General features: G+C 41.0%; 1 protein-coding gene across 1 annotated transcript in view; it reads left to right on the top strand.

Annotated features, from left to right (window-relative positions):
- Positions 1 to 15,058, top strand: part of KIF5C (kinesin family member 5C) — a 107,709-nt gene that overhangs the window by 82,602 nt on the left and 10,049 nt on the right. Inside the window, exons 18-25 of the mRNA XM_077447730.1 lie at positions 93 to 169; positions 1,869 to 1,978; positions 4,269 to 4,370; positions 4,988 to 5,048; positions 7,327 to 7,398; positions 8,792 to 8,896; positions 11,375 to 11,591; positions 12,609 to 12,731. Of these exons, the coding sequence (XP_077303856.1) occupies positions 93 to 169; positions 1,869 to 1,978; positions 4,269 to 4,370; positions 4,988 to 5,048; positions 7,327 to 7,398; positions 8,792 to 8,896; positions 11,375 to 11,591; positions 12,609 to 12,724 (860 nt within the window). The 3' untranslated portion in view covers positions 12,725 to 12,731. The remainder of the gene's footprint in view (positions 1 to 92; positions 170 to 1,868; positions 1,979 to 4,268; positions 4,371 to 4,987; positions 5,049 to 7,326; positions 7,399 to 8,791; positions 8,897 to 11,374; positions 11,592 to 12,608; positions 12,732 to 15,058) is intronic.

Below are 15,058 nucleotides of genomic sequence, written 5' to 3'. Positions count from 1 at the left end.
CTACAGGTTGCCTCCTGAGATGATCCTTTATCAACTCAAACCAGAAAAATTGTTTATTCATAATGTAACAAGACAAATTTACTTCTTCACAGAGAGAATGCATGAAGTCTCCTTTAAGGACAAAGAGAAGGAACATTTAACTAGACTACAGGATGCAGAGGAGATGAAGGTAAATCTTGAATATCTCATTCTGGACAGTCACAGCTGATAAGATATATGCAGGCCCGGCACTCCTGAAGTTTACAGTTCTCGATAATCTGTGGGTCCAAGCAAAACTGATAAGTTAGTCAAACTTCTGGATTTTTCACATTCACCTCAACCTGGTAAATTAGGGGGGCAAGCATGTACTGATTAGAAATGAGCTCCAGTGTGTTTGGATGCTCTTCCGAGCCCATGTAGCCAAACCCGCCAGTAAGGTATCATCTATAATGGACCACTTATTTGTAGTGGGTACATTCCTCACCATGCATCCAAACGTATACATGCGGCTTCAGGGTGGGAAACGCCTTGGCTGCATATTACTGACCCATTACAGGTGACTGCTTCCTGGTGGGCTTGGCAATGTGCGTTTGTAAGCACATCCGAACATGCCCGAACACATCCCTAGTACTGATTTTTAGCGAATTCAAGAATGCACGTAAAGTGATCTAATCAAATATAAATCTCATACCAGAGAACTACCTTTTGCGCTATCAATTTTGATTGATTGAAGGCAGGATTTTGACTATTTTGTTTCTACGTGTGTGTGAGAGAAGAACAAGAACTGATAGATTAAATCCCTTGTTTTGAGTGATTGTTTACTTTTATGACCATATTTTTCATCAATATTTTCACCTGATTGCAAAGTGTGTAACGATGTAACCATGTGTTGCATCATTTAATATTTTACTTGATGATGAATGATGAATTTGTACTCCATCTAGGTCAAGCAAGGCCTCTATATAATGGTATAAATTTACACCGCTGTGTGCCCCTTTCCTCTGTAGCTCTTCTGGCTTCTCTCCTCTCCCGCCGGCAGCTGCTACGGGCACACGGGGATGTTTCAGGAGAGCGGGGGAAGAGGCAGATAAATGTGTCATTTACTGGCCCCTTCCTTTCCTGAATTAACACAATGAGTGATCACTCCTGTGTCCATTCATCACTGAAGCAAAGTAAACTGTGAGCAGGAAGCCTCCGAGCACTTACTATTCATTCCATTCATCTGAGCTGCTGAGGCTGGAGACAAAGGGACTTTGAAATTTATATTCTCAGTCACTCAGGCTGGGGGTGTGGGCCCTGTCAGGTAGGCTGTATGTGGCCCTGTGATTTCAAACAGCAGCCCTGCATTGATGGATACACAGTCTGTGTAGTTAGCAGGGGAGAAAATGTGGGCCGGAGGCCAAAACCATAAGTTGGCCATTGAGCTGATGTGTAGCAACATCCTGGGTCCTTCTGAGCCCCACTGGTTTCTCCCTCTGACCTCGACATCATTGGAAGTGAGTGGTGACATGGAATTCGGCAGGAGGAACCAGTGTGGAGATGTGGAGGATGCAGAAGATTGACATGACCGGTAACGTCTGTTGCGGGAGACCATTTCTCAGCTATGGAGTGGCGTTCAGCAGCAAGGGTGGCAGGAAAGGGTACGTATGTCTGCTCTTTATCTTTTTTTATTTTCTTAGAAATCATACTATAGTGACAGGGTTACTTTAATGCCCCCAAGCAGTTCATCCTCTTGGCACCCCAATCCCTAGGACATTGTTTTGTATCTTTTTAGCAGATTTGTAATGTATACTAACCAAGTCAGAATTGGTCTAAGTCCGGTAAACTTAAATTTTTGCACTTCTCAGTCATTGCGCCGCCTTTTAAGTAATGTTTTTTTTATGTAATAGAAAACTCTGGAACAACAGATGGAGGGTCACAGAGAAGCTCACCAGAAGCAGCTGTCTCGTCTGAGAGATGAGATTGAAGAGAAGCAAAAAGAGATCGATGAGCTCAAAGAGTAAGTCTCAAAATTCCTTTTCAGCTTCACTCCATCAAGTTGATTTGCTAAAGGCAAAGAGGCTGTTCACTTTGCAAAGAAAGTTGCAAAGGAATTTTCCCAGAGCTTAGCAAATGTGGTGTAATTTCACTTTGCAAAGAATACCCAATCACGTGCAAGGAAAACAAAAAAATGCATTTCTCATGCATGCGATTTGGATGATGGAAGTCTCAAGAGCTTCACCTTCACTAAGCTTCACTAAATTTCCTTGACACTCCCCTTGCAAAATGAACAGCCTATTTGCCTTTAGTAAATTAAACCCCGATACCTCTATTTTTATTCAATTTGAATTTACCACTTCATAGCATTGTCATGACTCGGCTCGCCCCTTATGTTTATCAGGAATATAAAAGCCAGGGCTCTGTGGAACAACCGGGTTCCTTCAGAGGTTGCTGTGGTTCTTTGACAAACTATAATGTAGCCAACCATGTTGAGGAAATTTTTCCACTGTCAATCAACAGTGCCCCTTGTCCTACTGACCATAAATGTAAGGGAGGCTCTAATCCGTGTAGGGGACATGTTGTTAATCGTCACTAATGTTATAGAGTTGCCTTCTCCACGGACTGCCAATGTAAAACTGCATTACAATTTTCACTGTCTGCTTTTCTTTTCTTATTATTATATATTGTCTTTGGTTGTATCTACAACTTGCTAATCATTCTAATTGACTGTGAATTGCAGTGACAGTATTTTTGTTTAGCAAGTGTTCCTTGTGCCCTAAAAATTTACTTTAAGGATTCCTTTTGGGGTGAAATGTTTGAAAGCGGCTGATCTAGGTCATTGTGTAATTTTTAATATTCAATAACTGAAGAAATGTAAAATGGGTTAAAACAGGCATGAATATAGCATTTGCTTATCTATTTACTAATGCTAGCAGCATAAGGATTAAACATGGTCAATGTTGATTGAGAGCGTGAAGTTCCACTTTAAGGCACTTGCTGACTGCAAAGTCTCTGCTACTGTAAAATAAGGGTAGAGGAGTTGTGATTTTAGTGCCTCTTGTGTGAACTTTGAATTTCTCCACAATGCCTATACCTAGAGGGGTAAGTGAAGGCTTATTTTAAAATGCGTTTACTGAATGCTTAGCATGTGTAGATACTTTAATGTGCAAAGTCTGGTTACAGGTTAATTTTAAAATCTCGATTGAGAAATGCTCTTTTAATGAACTGAACTCAACACAAATTTTATGCTGTGGCTGAGCCATAAGTTACCTGCTTTATGACATATCACATTGTTTGCATAGATATTCTTCATAGGGTTGACATTTTATGTAACTTGACTATATGAATGTTGGCGTTTCCAAAGAGGCTTTAAAGGGGCAGATAACTGGCTGGATCAAAATAAATTACCCTACTATTCTGTTCAACATGGACTTAGTTTCTCATAATTTGGCATCTTAATTCACCTATGCAAACTGTTATGTTTTTCTTGTATCAAAAAGGGCCAGTCTTCCCAAAAATGCTATTGTAGTTGTATGTGGAAGCTAGTAAGATCTGCCTGCCATAATCCCTGACTACAGTGCTGGGACAAGGTCATCCAGCGTCCAGAGCAAAGATGCCAAACTGTGCACCCCTCCCCATTCACGATGTGCAAGCTTAGGGGACCTACACCCAGCAATCACTTGCTTATCAAAATCACTGCCGCTATAACTACTCCTGTCAGCCTTTTAAGAGAAGGAAGGTGCCCCCATCCCTACAGTAAACCATGGCACCCAGGGCAGCCCCCAACGCCCCCCGCCCACCCCTTGTCCCACCTCACACCCTTGTCCCAGCCCTGCCTGACTGTATCTTTTGAACAGGGAGTTATAGGTTTCCCCACCCACCTTTTTATCATTCCGCTCTTCCCGTTACATTCTCTAATATTATAAGATATGTAAGATATGTAAAACAACCAACGGGGAGAATAGTGACCCCCCCACAATAGACGTGGCAGATCTGGAAACTTGGGGCAGAGCTCTTACCAGCGATGAAAGAAATGCCACTGGTTTAAATCTCCATCTACAACCCACTAAACTATTACATTTGGAAGGACTGATCCTTTTAATAAACACCGGTGTCAAGCGAAAGCATTCTTGGACAGACTGTTGGCTAAAGTTTGAAAAATCTGCCTCCTAGTATTTTGCCTTAATTTAAGTACAGTATATCCAATACTGATAAGTTCTAGAGTTGTTCATGAAAAAAGATTTGATGCATGTATAACCTTGTAATGCATTTACTGTCTACTTATGAAGTGATTTTTTTTTTCCATGCAGCCTCAATCAGAAGCTTCAGCTACAGAAGGACAAACTGACATCAGACTATGAGAAGCTGAAGGCTGAGGACGAGCAGAGACAGATGGAGCTGGAGAAACATGCGTATGTGGCCTTGTGTCAGATTTGATGTTTGTTTCTCATTCATGTAACTCTTTTAAAACGCACATTAAAGCTGAACCCTTATGGTAAAGAACAGATAAAAACACAAATCTGACCATAAACCTTTTATAACAAATATGTGTCAAAATGGGGAAGGCGTAGATCATGGTTGCTCAACTCTTGTCCTCAAAGGACAAGTGGTAGAAGAATAAACTTTATCATTTTGTATGCTGGAGAGGGGGTTTAAAGTGGCTCTGTCACAAAAATTAAAACTTAAGACTAGAGTATAAGCCAAGACTTTTATATTTGCCTGTACGGGGGCCCATTGGTGCTCTTGCAGTGCAGAGCTGCTCACAGTTGGCCTTTGCCGCCAAACAAAATGATCTTGTACAATAAGTAAACTCGACATTGTAGAAGTATCCCGTCCCCCAGTGCACGGTTATTTATTGGCAAGGCCAGCTCTTATGTAGCTGAGAACAGAGGGGGAATGTGATCAGTTATATAAAAAGTGTTCGTAGTGTGTGTATGTGGTGTTTTACAAAGTGAGGGTTTGCATATACTTTAAGCAAGAACTAAACTTCTGGTAGTATGGAATAAATTTGTTTATTTTTGTTTTTTAGGCTTCTTAATGAGAAGAGGGAGCAATCTCGTGAAGATCTTAAAGGCTTGGAGGAAACTGTGGTATGTTACCTTTCTACTGCACTATGTGTGTATACCCCCACTGTTCAAAATATTTAAAGGAACGCTTTGATATCACATCGGATCTCAATGGGGTAATATATCATGCTAGATATCTATACTGATATGGACTGGATAAATTGTCAGGCACAAAAGCAAGCCACAACGTTTGATGGAAATGACAATGATCAACCTACAGAGGGCTGAATTCAAAGACTCCATGAAAATCTGTGAAAAAATTATGCAGCAGGCTAGTCCATTCAGCTGAAATTTCTTTGCAACAACTCAAAATGGTACTCCGTAGTTTGTATGCCCCCCCCCCCTACATGCTTGTATGCATGCCTGACAATGTTGGGGCATGCTCCTAATGAGACGGGTGGTGCCCTGGGGTATTTCCTTCCAGATCTGAACCAGGGCATCGCTGAGCTGCTGAACAGACTGAGGTGCAACCTGTTGACATCGGCTGGACTGAAACATAATGTGCCAGAGGTGTTCTATTGGATTTGGGTCAGGTGAGCTTGGGGGCAATTCAGTGGTAGTAATTCCTTCATCCTCCAGGAACTGGCTGCATACTCTCGCCACTTGAGGCCGGGCATTGTCGTGCACCAGGAGGAACCTAGGATCCATTGTTCCAGCATAGGGTCTGACAATGGGTCCAAGGATTTCATCCCAATACCGAATGGCAGTCAGGGTGCCATTTTCGAGCCTGTAGAGGTCTGTGCATCCCTCCATGGATATGCCTTCCCAGACCATCACTGACCCACCACCAAGCCAGTCATGCTGAATGATGTTATGGGCAGCATAAAGTTCTCCACGGCTGGTCAGAGACATTCACACCAGTGGCCTGCTGGAGGTCATTTTGTAGGGCTTTGGCAGTGCTCGTTCTGATTCTCCTTGCACAAAGGAGATGATTTAGATCCTGCTGATGGGTTAAGGACCTTCTACGACCCTGCCCAGGTCTCCTAGGGTAACTGCCTGTCTCTTGGACTCTCCTCCATGCTATTGAGACTGTGCTGGGAGACACAGCCAACCTTTTGGTAATGGCATGTATTGATGTTTCTGTTTTAGAGGTTGTCTCATTGTTGCCCATCTATTGCACCTACTGTTAATTTCATTAACACCAAAGCAGCTGAAACAGATTAAAAACACCCTCTGCTACTTAACTGACCAGATCAATATCCCAGGAGTTTAACTGACTTGATTCTATACTCTGATTTAAAAAGTGTTCCTTCCATTTTTTTGGAGCTATGTGTGTGTGTATATGTGTATATGTGTGTGTGTGTGTATGTGTATGTATGTGTGTGTGTGTGTGTGTGTGTGTGTGTGTGTGTATATATATATATGTATATGTGTGTGTGTATATATGTATATATATATATATATATATATATATATATATATATATATATATATATATATATATATATATATATATATATATATATATATATATATAAATAAATATATTATTGTGTGCATGTATCTTACAAAAGTGAGTACACCCCTCACATTTTTGTGAATATTTTATTGTTGTATACTATAATCAAGGGCAGGGCAGTTTTCTAACATAATGACCCCAAACACTCCTCCAAGACGGCCACTGACTTGCTAAAGAAGCTGAGGGTAAAGGTGATGGCCTGGCCAAGAATGACTCCAGACCTAAACCCTATTGCGCCTCTGTGGGGCATCCTCAAAAGGTAGGTGGAGGACCGCAAGGTCTCTAAAATCCACCAGCTCTGTGATGTCATCATGGAGGAGTGGAAGAGGACTCCAGTGGCAACCTGTGAAGCTCTGGTGAACTCCATGCCCAAGAGGGTTAAGGCAGTGCTGGAAAATAATGGTGGCCACACACAATATTGACACTTTGGGCCCAATTTGGACATTTTCCCTTAGGGGTCTCACTCTTACATTACAAACCAGTGGTTTAGACATTAATGGCTGTGTGTTGAGTTATTTTGAGGGGGACAGCAAATTGACACTGTTATACAAGCTGTACACTCACTACTTTACATTGTAGCAAAGTGTCATTTCTTCAGTGTTGTCACATGAAGATGTAATAAAATATTTACAATGTGAGGGGTGTACTGTGTATATGTGTGTGTGTGTGTGTGTGTGTGTGTGTGTATATATATATATGTATATGTGTATATATATATATATATATATATATATATATATATATGTATATGTGTGTATATATATATATATATATATATATATATATATTATAATATACATTTTTTATTAACGTAACTTCTATAAAAATGTGCTCTTTCTGCAGGCCAGAGAACTCCAGACTTTACACAACCTGCGCAGGCTTTTCGTTCAGGATCTCACCACTAGAGTGAAGAAGGTAGGAGTTTGATGCTTTCTGGTTGTAAGTAGTTGGCGAATGACAACACTTCGGAGGGGCACATAAACATCAATATCTATTTTACATATGTTGCAAAATGTAATCATTGATGCTGTTTGCAGTGGTAGTAATAATGATGATAATCCCTTGTATTCCTATATGTAATAAAGATAACAAATTGTCAACTTTAGATCAGATTTCAGGTTATCGAGTAAAAGGAGGTAAACTGAGGCTTGGATTACCTTTCCAGAGTCTCTTATTTCCTGGGTATGCAGAGCAAGAGAGCGGGGCCACAGCAGCCTTAGGTTTTCCGGGCTCCCAAGGCCCTCCTGAAGGTATCTGGAGGTTCATTGTTGTGACCTCTTTGGTCTGTAACATGAGAATCTTTAATGCAGGTCACTAGTATGATTTAAATAATAAAATGGAGCTACTCTAAATTAGAAAATGTTAACCATAAATTAATACAACACAAAAAAATGCAAATGTGCATAAACCTTGGAATTACTCCTAACACCACAAATGAATATTTTAGATTAGTCCATAAATCATAGCCACACATGTGAAATTTTGGTGTGACGTGTGAAAACGCCACAAACTTGTGCTCCTTCACCACATAAAATGCGTGCTTACAAGAGGCAAGCTAAAATGGGCTAGCGGCTGTTAACCCCCGCCAGGGCCTTGATCCAAAGTGGTGCTGACGGCTCCCAAATGCTTGATATAATGAAGCAGGAACACACAGCAAGCAGCCAAGGGGGACTCGATCATTCAATGGTCTCGATTGAGGACCAGAAGGTAATCCAAAATAAAGAGGAGACATAGTAAGAGATACATTTGCAAGGATTTTAAAAGCCGACCAGCAAGCGAACACCCATCCACTAAGGTACACAGCGCCATGATGTTAGCACGCCACTCCTCCTGACATGCGTTTCGTCACACTGACTATGTATTTTGTCACTTGGTGTGGTATTTTTTCCATATTTATGATTTAAATTACACTTTAAAGTAAACTGCCAAGAAACCTATTCCGCCAAAAATTACCAAAGGAAGGCTTTTAATTTGTGCCTCCTTTGGTTTCTGGATACACCACTTAGAAGGCACACATTTTGAAACGTTTTGGCTTTGTATCGGGACATGAAGGCTGCTTGACAAGTCCTTGTTTTATGTTCTAGACCGCATTCTAGCTATTACACACCATACTATTTCACGGTGTAACTGTGAACTTTCCTCACCAACAATTTGGAACTTTTGCTCACTTGAAGGTTATATTAACTCCATCCAGCTTTCGCGCATAAATAGTTCTGTAGTTCTCTATGGAAAGGGCGGAAAGAAAACTTTTTTTTGTCTTTTTTTTTAACCCGTCGTTCCCCTTTTTATTCTATCCTCTTGGTTTCAGAGCGTGGAGCTGGACAGCGATGATGGAGGCGGCAGTGCTGCTCAGAAACAGAAGATTTCCTTTTTGGAGAACAACCTTGAGCAGCTGACAAAAGTTCACAAACAGGTGAGACATGGGATTTGCAGATTTCATATTTTACGTGTGTAATTGATTAGACCATTGAAACATACATAAGACAACTGTGTGTTTGCAAAAAAAACATGGCATCAGGCAAATCATGGGCTGCACACAAAGGATGAGAAACCACAATGGGTAAAGTCTCTGCAAAACATTCGCTCTTCTTTGATCCTCTGGGGTAAATGGAGTAATCGCCCAGGAGCCCATCCCTGCTCAGTAATAGTGTCAAAGGAAAGAAAAAGCACTGCACACAGATGACATCACAGTACTTGAGACCAGGTTATTCAGGTAACCAGGATGTGGACAGAGTTGCTCATGTCTCTATGCTTTATTTCAGCCCTTTTCAACCAGGGTGCCTCCATGGTTTAAGGGTGCCTTGGCAACATGCCTAAAAATTGCTCAAAGATTGTATACAAGCCAGCAGGTGGACCAAGCATGCCTTTTAATTACACAAAGCCACAGGTTTTCATTGTGCACCATTACAACCTTCTAGGTGCTGAAGCCCTAACAACCAATGACCTCATCAGGTGGTAAGGAGGACATTGGGCACCTGCACAGCATCCTTATTTGTCACCACTGGGGTCATATCTGCTGAGTGAGGGAGAGAAACACAGGAGGGAGACATGCATTGGCATACTAGTCATTGCTAGTATGCAAAGATGTATTTTGCCATGAAAGAATAAATCAACACCACCGTTGGATGTCCTACATGTGTTTGTTGCTGCATTATGTAAAACTGTAAAGGCCTGTATACACGGTACGAAAAAAATGGATGTAATAAATTTGCACGACGAGTTGTCTGCCAATTTTTGGACCGTTAGTGTCGTGCTTTCGACAGCTGATTCCGATTTTTATTTTTTTTTGTCAGACAAAAGCTGGATGTGCAGACAAATTTTTGGCGGCTGTGAACTCATCTTCTGATTTTCGTTTAATTAGTAGGGTTTTCGTACAAAAAAAATTGTAAGAGCAACACTACGCATGCTCATAAATGAAAAAACATACAAAAGTATTCAACAGATGATGTCACTTCTGAAGTTGTATTCTGTTGTACGAAAACTTTCATGTTTGTGAGTAACCTCTTCACATTCGACATGAGACTAGCATGCCACAAAAATCAGATGTTTGGTCGTCCGAAAAGTTTAATTTTATATAATTTTAGACTGGGGTGCCTCAAGATTGTGCAGAATTTTAAAGGGGGCATTGACTGGGGAAAAAAGTTGAGACTCTGCTTTTTGTTGAGAAATCACTTTGACAAAAAAAAACAGCATTTCTAGCTGAGGCCATCTTGAGTAAGGGCATATGATTCATATAGCGTTTAATTCCTGGAATGTATCTGCCCTTTGTCCAGGCATTGAGACAGGAGATTGTGCTTAGCTGAGAAAGCTCCTCCTACAGATTAAAAGGGGGGGGGGGGAATGCAGATGAAGATTTATGGGATGTATGACCTAGTTTTGGCCTAGGCCAGAAACCAGGAAGCAATTAAAAAAAGCAGCATAAAAGGGCCTTTCAGGTCAGGTCCACCTGTCGGATTTTAAGACGCACCTGTTGGGACCCTGGAGCTGCGGATGTCAGCTGACACCTGATGCCATCTGATCCTGCCCACAAAATCCAGATGGATGGTGGTCATTTTCCGTCTGGCAGATACGATGAAAACTGACGGGCGGTCTGTTCCCATCCCGATTTTCCCATAAAGGAGGGTGGGACTGTGTCCGGGTCCACTCTACACAGTGAGCAGACAGGGACCTGTCATCCGCCTGCTCGCTGGGTATCAGTGGAGCGATCCCCCGCTGAGCAAGTGGAAATCCACAAGTCGAAAAGGTGCCCGTGTGAAAGGAGCCTAAGGATTAAAAATAATTCATGCTGATTGAAAGAGTTTGGTTCTCCTTTGAAGTGAGCATACACTTGCAATATATACATGGAGGGGACACACAATTTTCTATGTGCCCTGTTCTTGGTATACTTGTGGCTGATGTGCCTTGCCTAGAAATGCAGCTTGTCTGCATTTTTACACAGTGCAACCCATGCCACCGCATGTCAACACATAGAGGTAAATTAAATATTTTGTGACATTTCAATGAAGCGTAAATTAAAAGAAAAAAAAAAAGTAGCCAGTGTAATGCTTTGTAACAGTACATTTCACCACCCTACCCACATGTTGTACTGCAGCCTAATGCCCATCTACAGGTGTGAATGAGTATCTAATAAAGTAACAGTAGATGCGTTGTAGTCTCTGCTCCTAAGCAGGGCTTTTTATTTTAGACATTCTAGATAGTTGACAGGTTTGTACATGTGCCATATGGTAGATTTACTATATTATTTGCAGTAGCCCCATGTTTCTATTATTGCTAAAATAGTAATGGGGAAAACCAAATAGTTTTTGCTTCATACATCAAGTTTCAGTTTTGAAATCTTTTGTGTAACAGTTTTCTGACCTTTTTATCCTCTTTGGATGAATCTGCTTTGCAGCTGGTTCGCGATAATGCAGATCTGCGCTGTGAGCTTCCGAAACTGGAGAAACGTCTTCGTGCTACAGCTGAAAGGGTCAAAGCTTTGGAGGGTGCATTGAAGGAAGCCAAAGAGAATGCAATGCGAGACCGCAAGAGATACCAGCAGGAGGTTGACCGCATTAAGGAAGCTGTGAGAGCAAAGAACATGGCCAGAAGAGTCCATTCTGCCCAAATTGGTGAGACAAAGTGAAATGATTACCGAGCCTAAGTCATCAGAACAAGTGTATGGTGACCTATAGTAAGCAGTCCTATCTATTTCACGTTTCCAGAGTAGGTAGGAAAGTAGACCGTTTAGATTTGGATAGAGTAGGGAAGGATTAGAACCTCTGGCAGGTTTTGAAAATGTAAGAAAACAATTACCGATGGTAACAGTCCAGAGTTTTTTGTTTTTTGTGTTACTGAATACTCAGTGGGTTAAGCTATCAAATATATTTCGGGAGTTCAAACACCCCCCTTCATCAGGGCTACTACACTGATAAAATAATTTAAACACACAGAAATTTATAGGTATGAAAAAAATTGTAATGACTTCATATTATAAAGAATAAATTTTACAGAAAAAAAGGCCGTCTTTTAAACATAAAAACTCTATATAGAGAAATATTGCTATTACACTGTTAACATACAGTGGGGTAATGGTAATAGAGTGTCCATTTTATTTATTTATTTTATTTTATTTTATATTTTTAAAAACCGTGCAATCGAACATGCATAATCATAAGCTTGATTGTTGGTAAAAGCCATGTATTTTCCATTTTTTTTTCTTGTTATAGGCTTTTGTTAATGTATGTTCCACTTCACTGTTTTTAAAAAACAAAATGTGATAATTAAGCATTGACCCCATTGCATGTTTTAACAGTGTGATTGTAATTGTTCTCTATATTTTATCAAAAGAACATTTTTGTGTTTTTATATAAAAAAAAATATATATTTTCTTGAGTCATGATCACCTGTATTCCTGCAAGGTGTGGATATTGTATCAGATGGCGCCCTCTGGTGGATGTATGCAGGAAGTTTTTTACCCACAGGCTGAGAGCGTGGGATAAAGTGACAATCTCCTCTTCTGTTTGACATCCAATACAGACATGTTGTTGGTATAAGATAGGCGTGCTGCATTCCTGGTCTGACCAGCCAGAAGGGTTGCTAAATTGTGATCTGTTTTTTTTTTTTTTTTTTTTTTTTTTTCTTTGCAGCTAAGCCAATTCGCGCCGGACATTACCATCCAGCAGCTTCTCCGACAGCCATGCACGCTGTCCGAGGTGGAAGTGGAGCCATGCATTCTTCAGCTTATTACCACAACACAAAATAATTGACAAGTGAGTATATACAAAGAGAATTTCACACTGATGCGTTTTTACCCAAGCCCTTTCAATTCTCATTGAAAGGAATAGAAAACATGGCAAAAAGACATCACAACGCACCAGTGTCCTTATTTGGTAAATTTTTTTAGTCATCTGTCTAAGTTTCACATATGCATTTCCCAGAAAACCCACATGAAACGCATCAAAAACATGGCAAAAATGCATATGTGTTTTTGCAACGAAACGGTGTGAAAGGAGCCTAAACGGTATTATGAGCCATCACTTTGGTCAAAGTTGCATAAGAGTCGCATTACCTTGCTAGGTAAATATAAAGGACCTAGCCACCCTCATGTCATTGGAGTTTATGGGAAGGCTAAATGAGAGTATAGGCAATTTTATTCCCACTTCGTTTTTCTGTTTCTCCCTATACAAATTAATAAAATATAATGTAGCTAAGGTCCAGGATAGCTAAAAGGAGCTCCCTTTTTATGGCTACTGAGTAACCCTCAGGAGCCATTTAAAGCCCATTGCATCCTTGGTGACGAAACATTTTCCTATTAGAACTAAAGGTGATTTATTTTTGTTTTGAAGAGAGTAAGCGAGGGTCATAACACATGTCAGGGTTTTTTTGCCCTCTGTCATAGCTCCCAACTGTCCCTGATTTCGAAGGACTGTCCCTGATTTGGAGCAATGTCCCTCTGTCCCTCATTCCGCCTCATTTGTCCCTCATTTTAGTCTGATCTATATAGATGTTTTTAAAATGCACTTTTTATCTATCAAAAAGTGTTTTCCAGCACTAAACCTTTCATCTTATTTTTATAAATTGCTGCATTTGTAAATTCCAAAAGCCAATATAAAGGAATAGCAGTGGTGAAAAAGCAATTGTGGATTTAACCAATCTTGTGTTTTTTTTTTTTTTTTTTTTGTTTTTTTTTTTGTTTTTTGTACAATTCTCCTTTAAGGGGGGGTGGCAGAGGGTGTCTCCTATGCCTGCATACTTTTGCTGATAGGTGTCCCTTATTCCCATCTCAAAAAGCTGGGAGGTATGCCCTCTGTGTCCTATTGGGGAGATTTCCCTCTACTTTCTGTGCCATTCCCAAAAACGGAAGTGTGATAAAATCCCCATTGGTAGATTTCCCCTTTATTCCTGTTCCTGTGATAACCCAAAATTTTGAATTTTCACTGTTAGCGGTAAACAGGACAAATCGAGAGGGTGAAGCCCCCTAAAGGGACCACAGGCAGCGACAAAATGCTGGCACGTGTTCCAATCCCTCTCCACTCTACCCAAAACGTACAAAGATTTTTATTTTTTATTTTATTTTTTTCAAATTGAAGCAACAGTATACAAATAATCAAATAAAATAAAGGAAAATTGAGTAACCAAAGGAAATCCACACACAGGGAGAACATGCAAACTCCGTACAGGTAGTGTCCTTTAGAATGAATGCCCCCCCCCCCCTTGTTCTTTCTTGAAAATACTAGTTCTCTGACTGTTATGTGGCTTCAGTCCCATGATTTGAAACCAGTATGGAAATGAGTTGTGACATTCCTGATCCTGTGCACTTGCTCCATGCATTACAATCGGACAACTAGTGTTTTCAGTGTTCTATGTAGTTTTCTTGAACCTGTAAGTGGGAATGGATAGTTAGGACAGAGGAGAGGTGTAATCCTTTTAGGCCCCTTTCACACTGAGGCGCTTTGTAGTCGCTAAAGTGCTAAAAATAGCGCCTGCAAAGCGCCTTGAAAGAGCCGCTCAGTGCACTCCAATGTGAAAGCACTGAGGGTTTTCACACTGGAGCGGTGCGCTTGTAGGGCTGTCAAAAAAGTCCTGCAAGCCGCATCTTTGGAGCGCTGTCGGAGCCATGTATATACCGCTCCCAAAGCACCCCTTCCCATTAAAAACAATGGGGCAGCGCTCCAAACCCTCCTGCAAAGCGCAGCGGTGCTTTGCGGGCGGGTTTAACCCTTTTTCGGCCGCTAGCGGGGGTTAAAACTGCCCCACTAGCGCCTGATCAGCAGCGCTAAAACGACAAAGCGCCGCTAAATATAGCGGCGCTTTACCGCCAGCGAGCTGAGCACCCCAGTGTGAAAGGGGCCTTAGTAAGCTCCATGAGCAAGACCTTCCTATTTCTTCTGTATTGAACTGCATTGTAATTGTACTGTCTCACTTTTAAGTTGTAAAGCGCTGCTCAAACTGTGGGTGCTATATAAATCCTGTATAATATCCTAATTAACTACTTGCCACCCGCAACATAGCAATATGACGTTGGCAAAGTGGTTGCGATATCCTGACCAGATGACGTTGCCAGGATATCAAGCCGCTGTGTGGCTTTCAGTGTCAC

The sequence above is a fragment of the Lithobates pipiens genome, unplaced genomic scaffold (genome assembly GCF_037356315.1).
Source record: "Lithobates pipiens isolate NorthernLeopardFrog02 unplaced genomic scaffold, aLitPip1_a1.2 Scaffold_22, whole genome shotgun sequence".
NCBI classification, from domain to species: domain Eukaryota; kingdom Metazoa; phylum Chordata; class Amphibia; order Anura; family Ranidae; genus Lithobates; species Lithobates pipiens.
The sequence above is the reverse complement of the archived record's forward strand: the minus strand, read 5'-3'. Positions and strand labels throughout refer to the sequence as shown.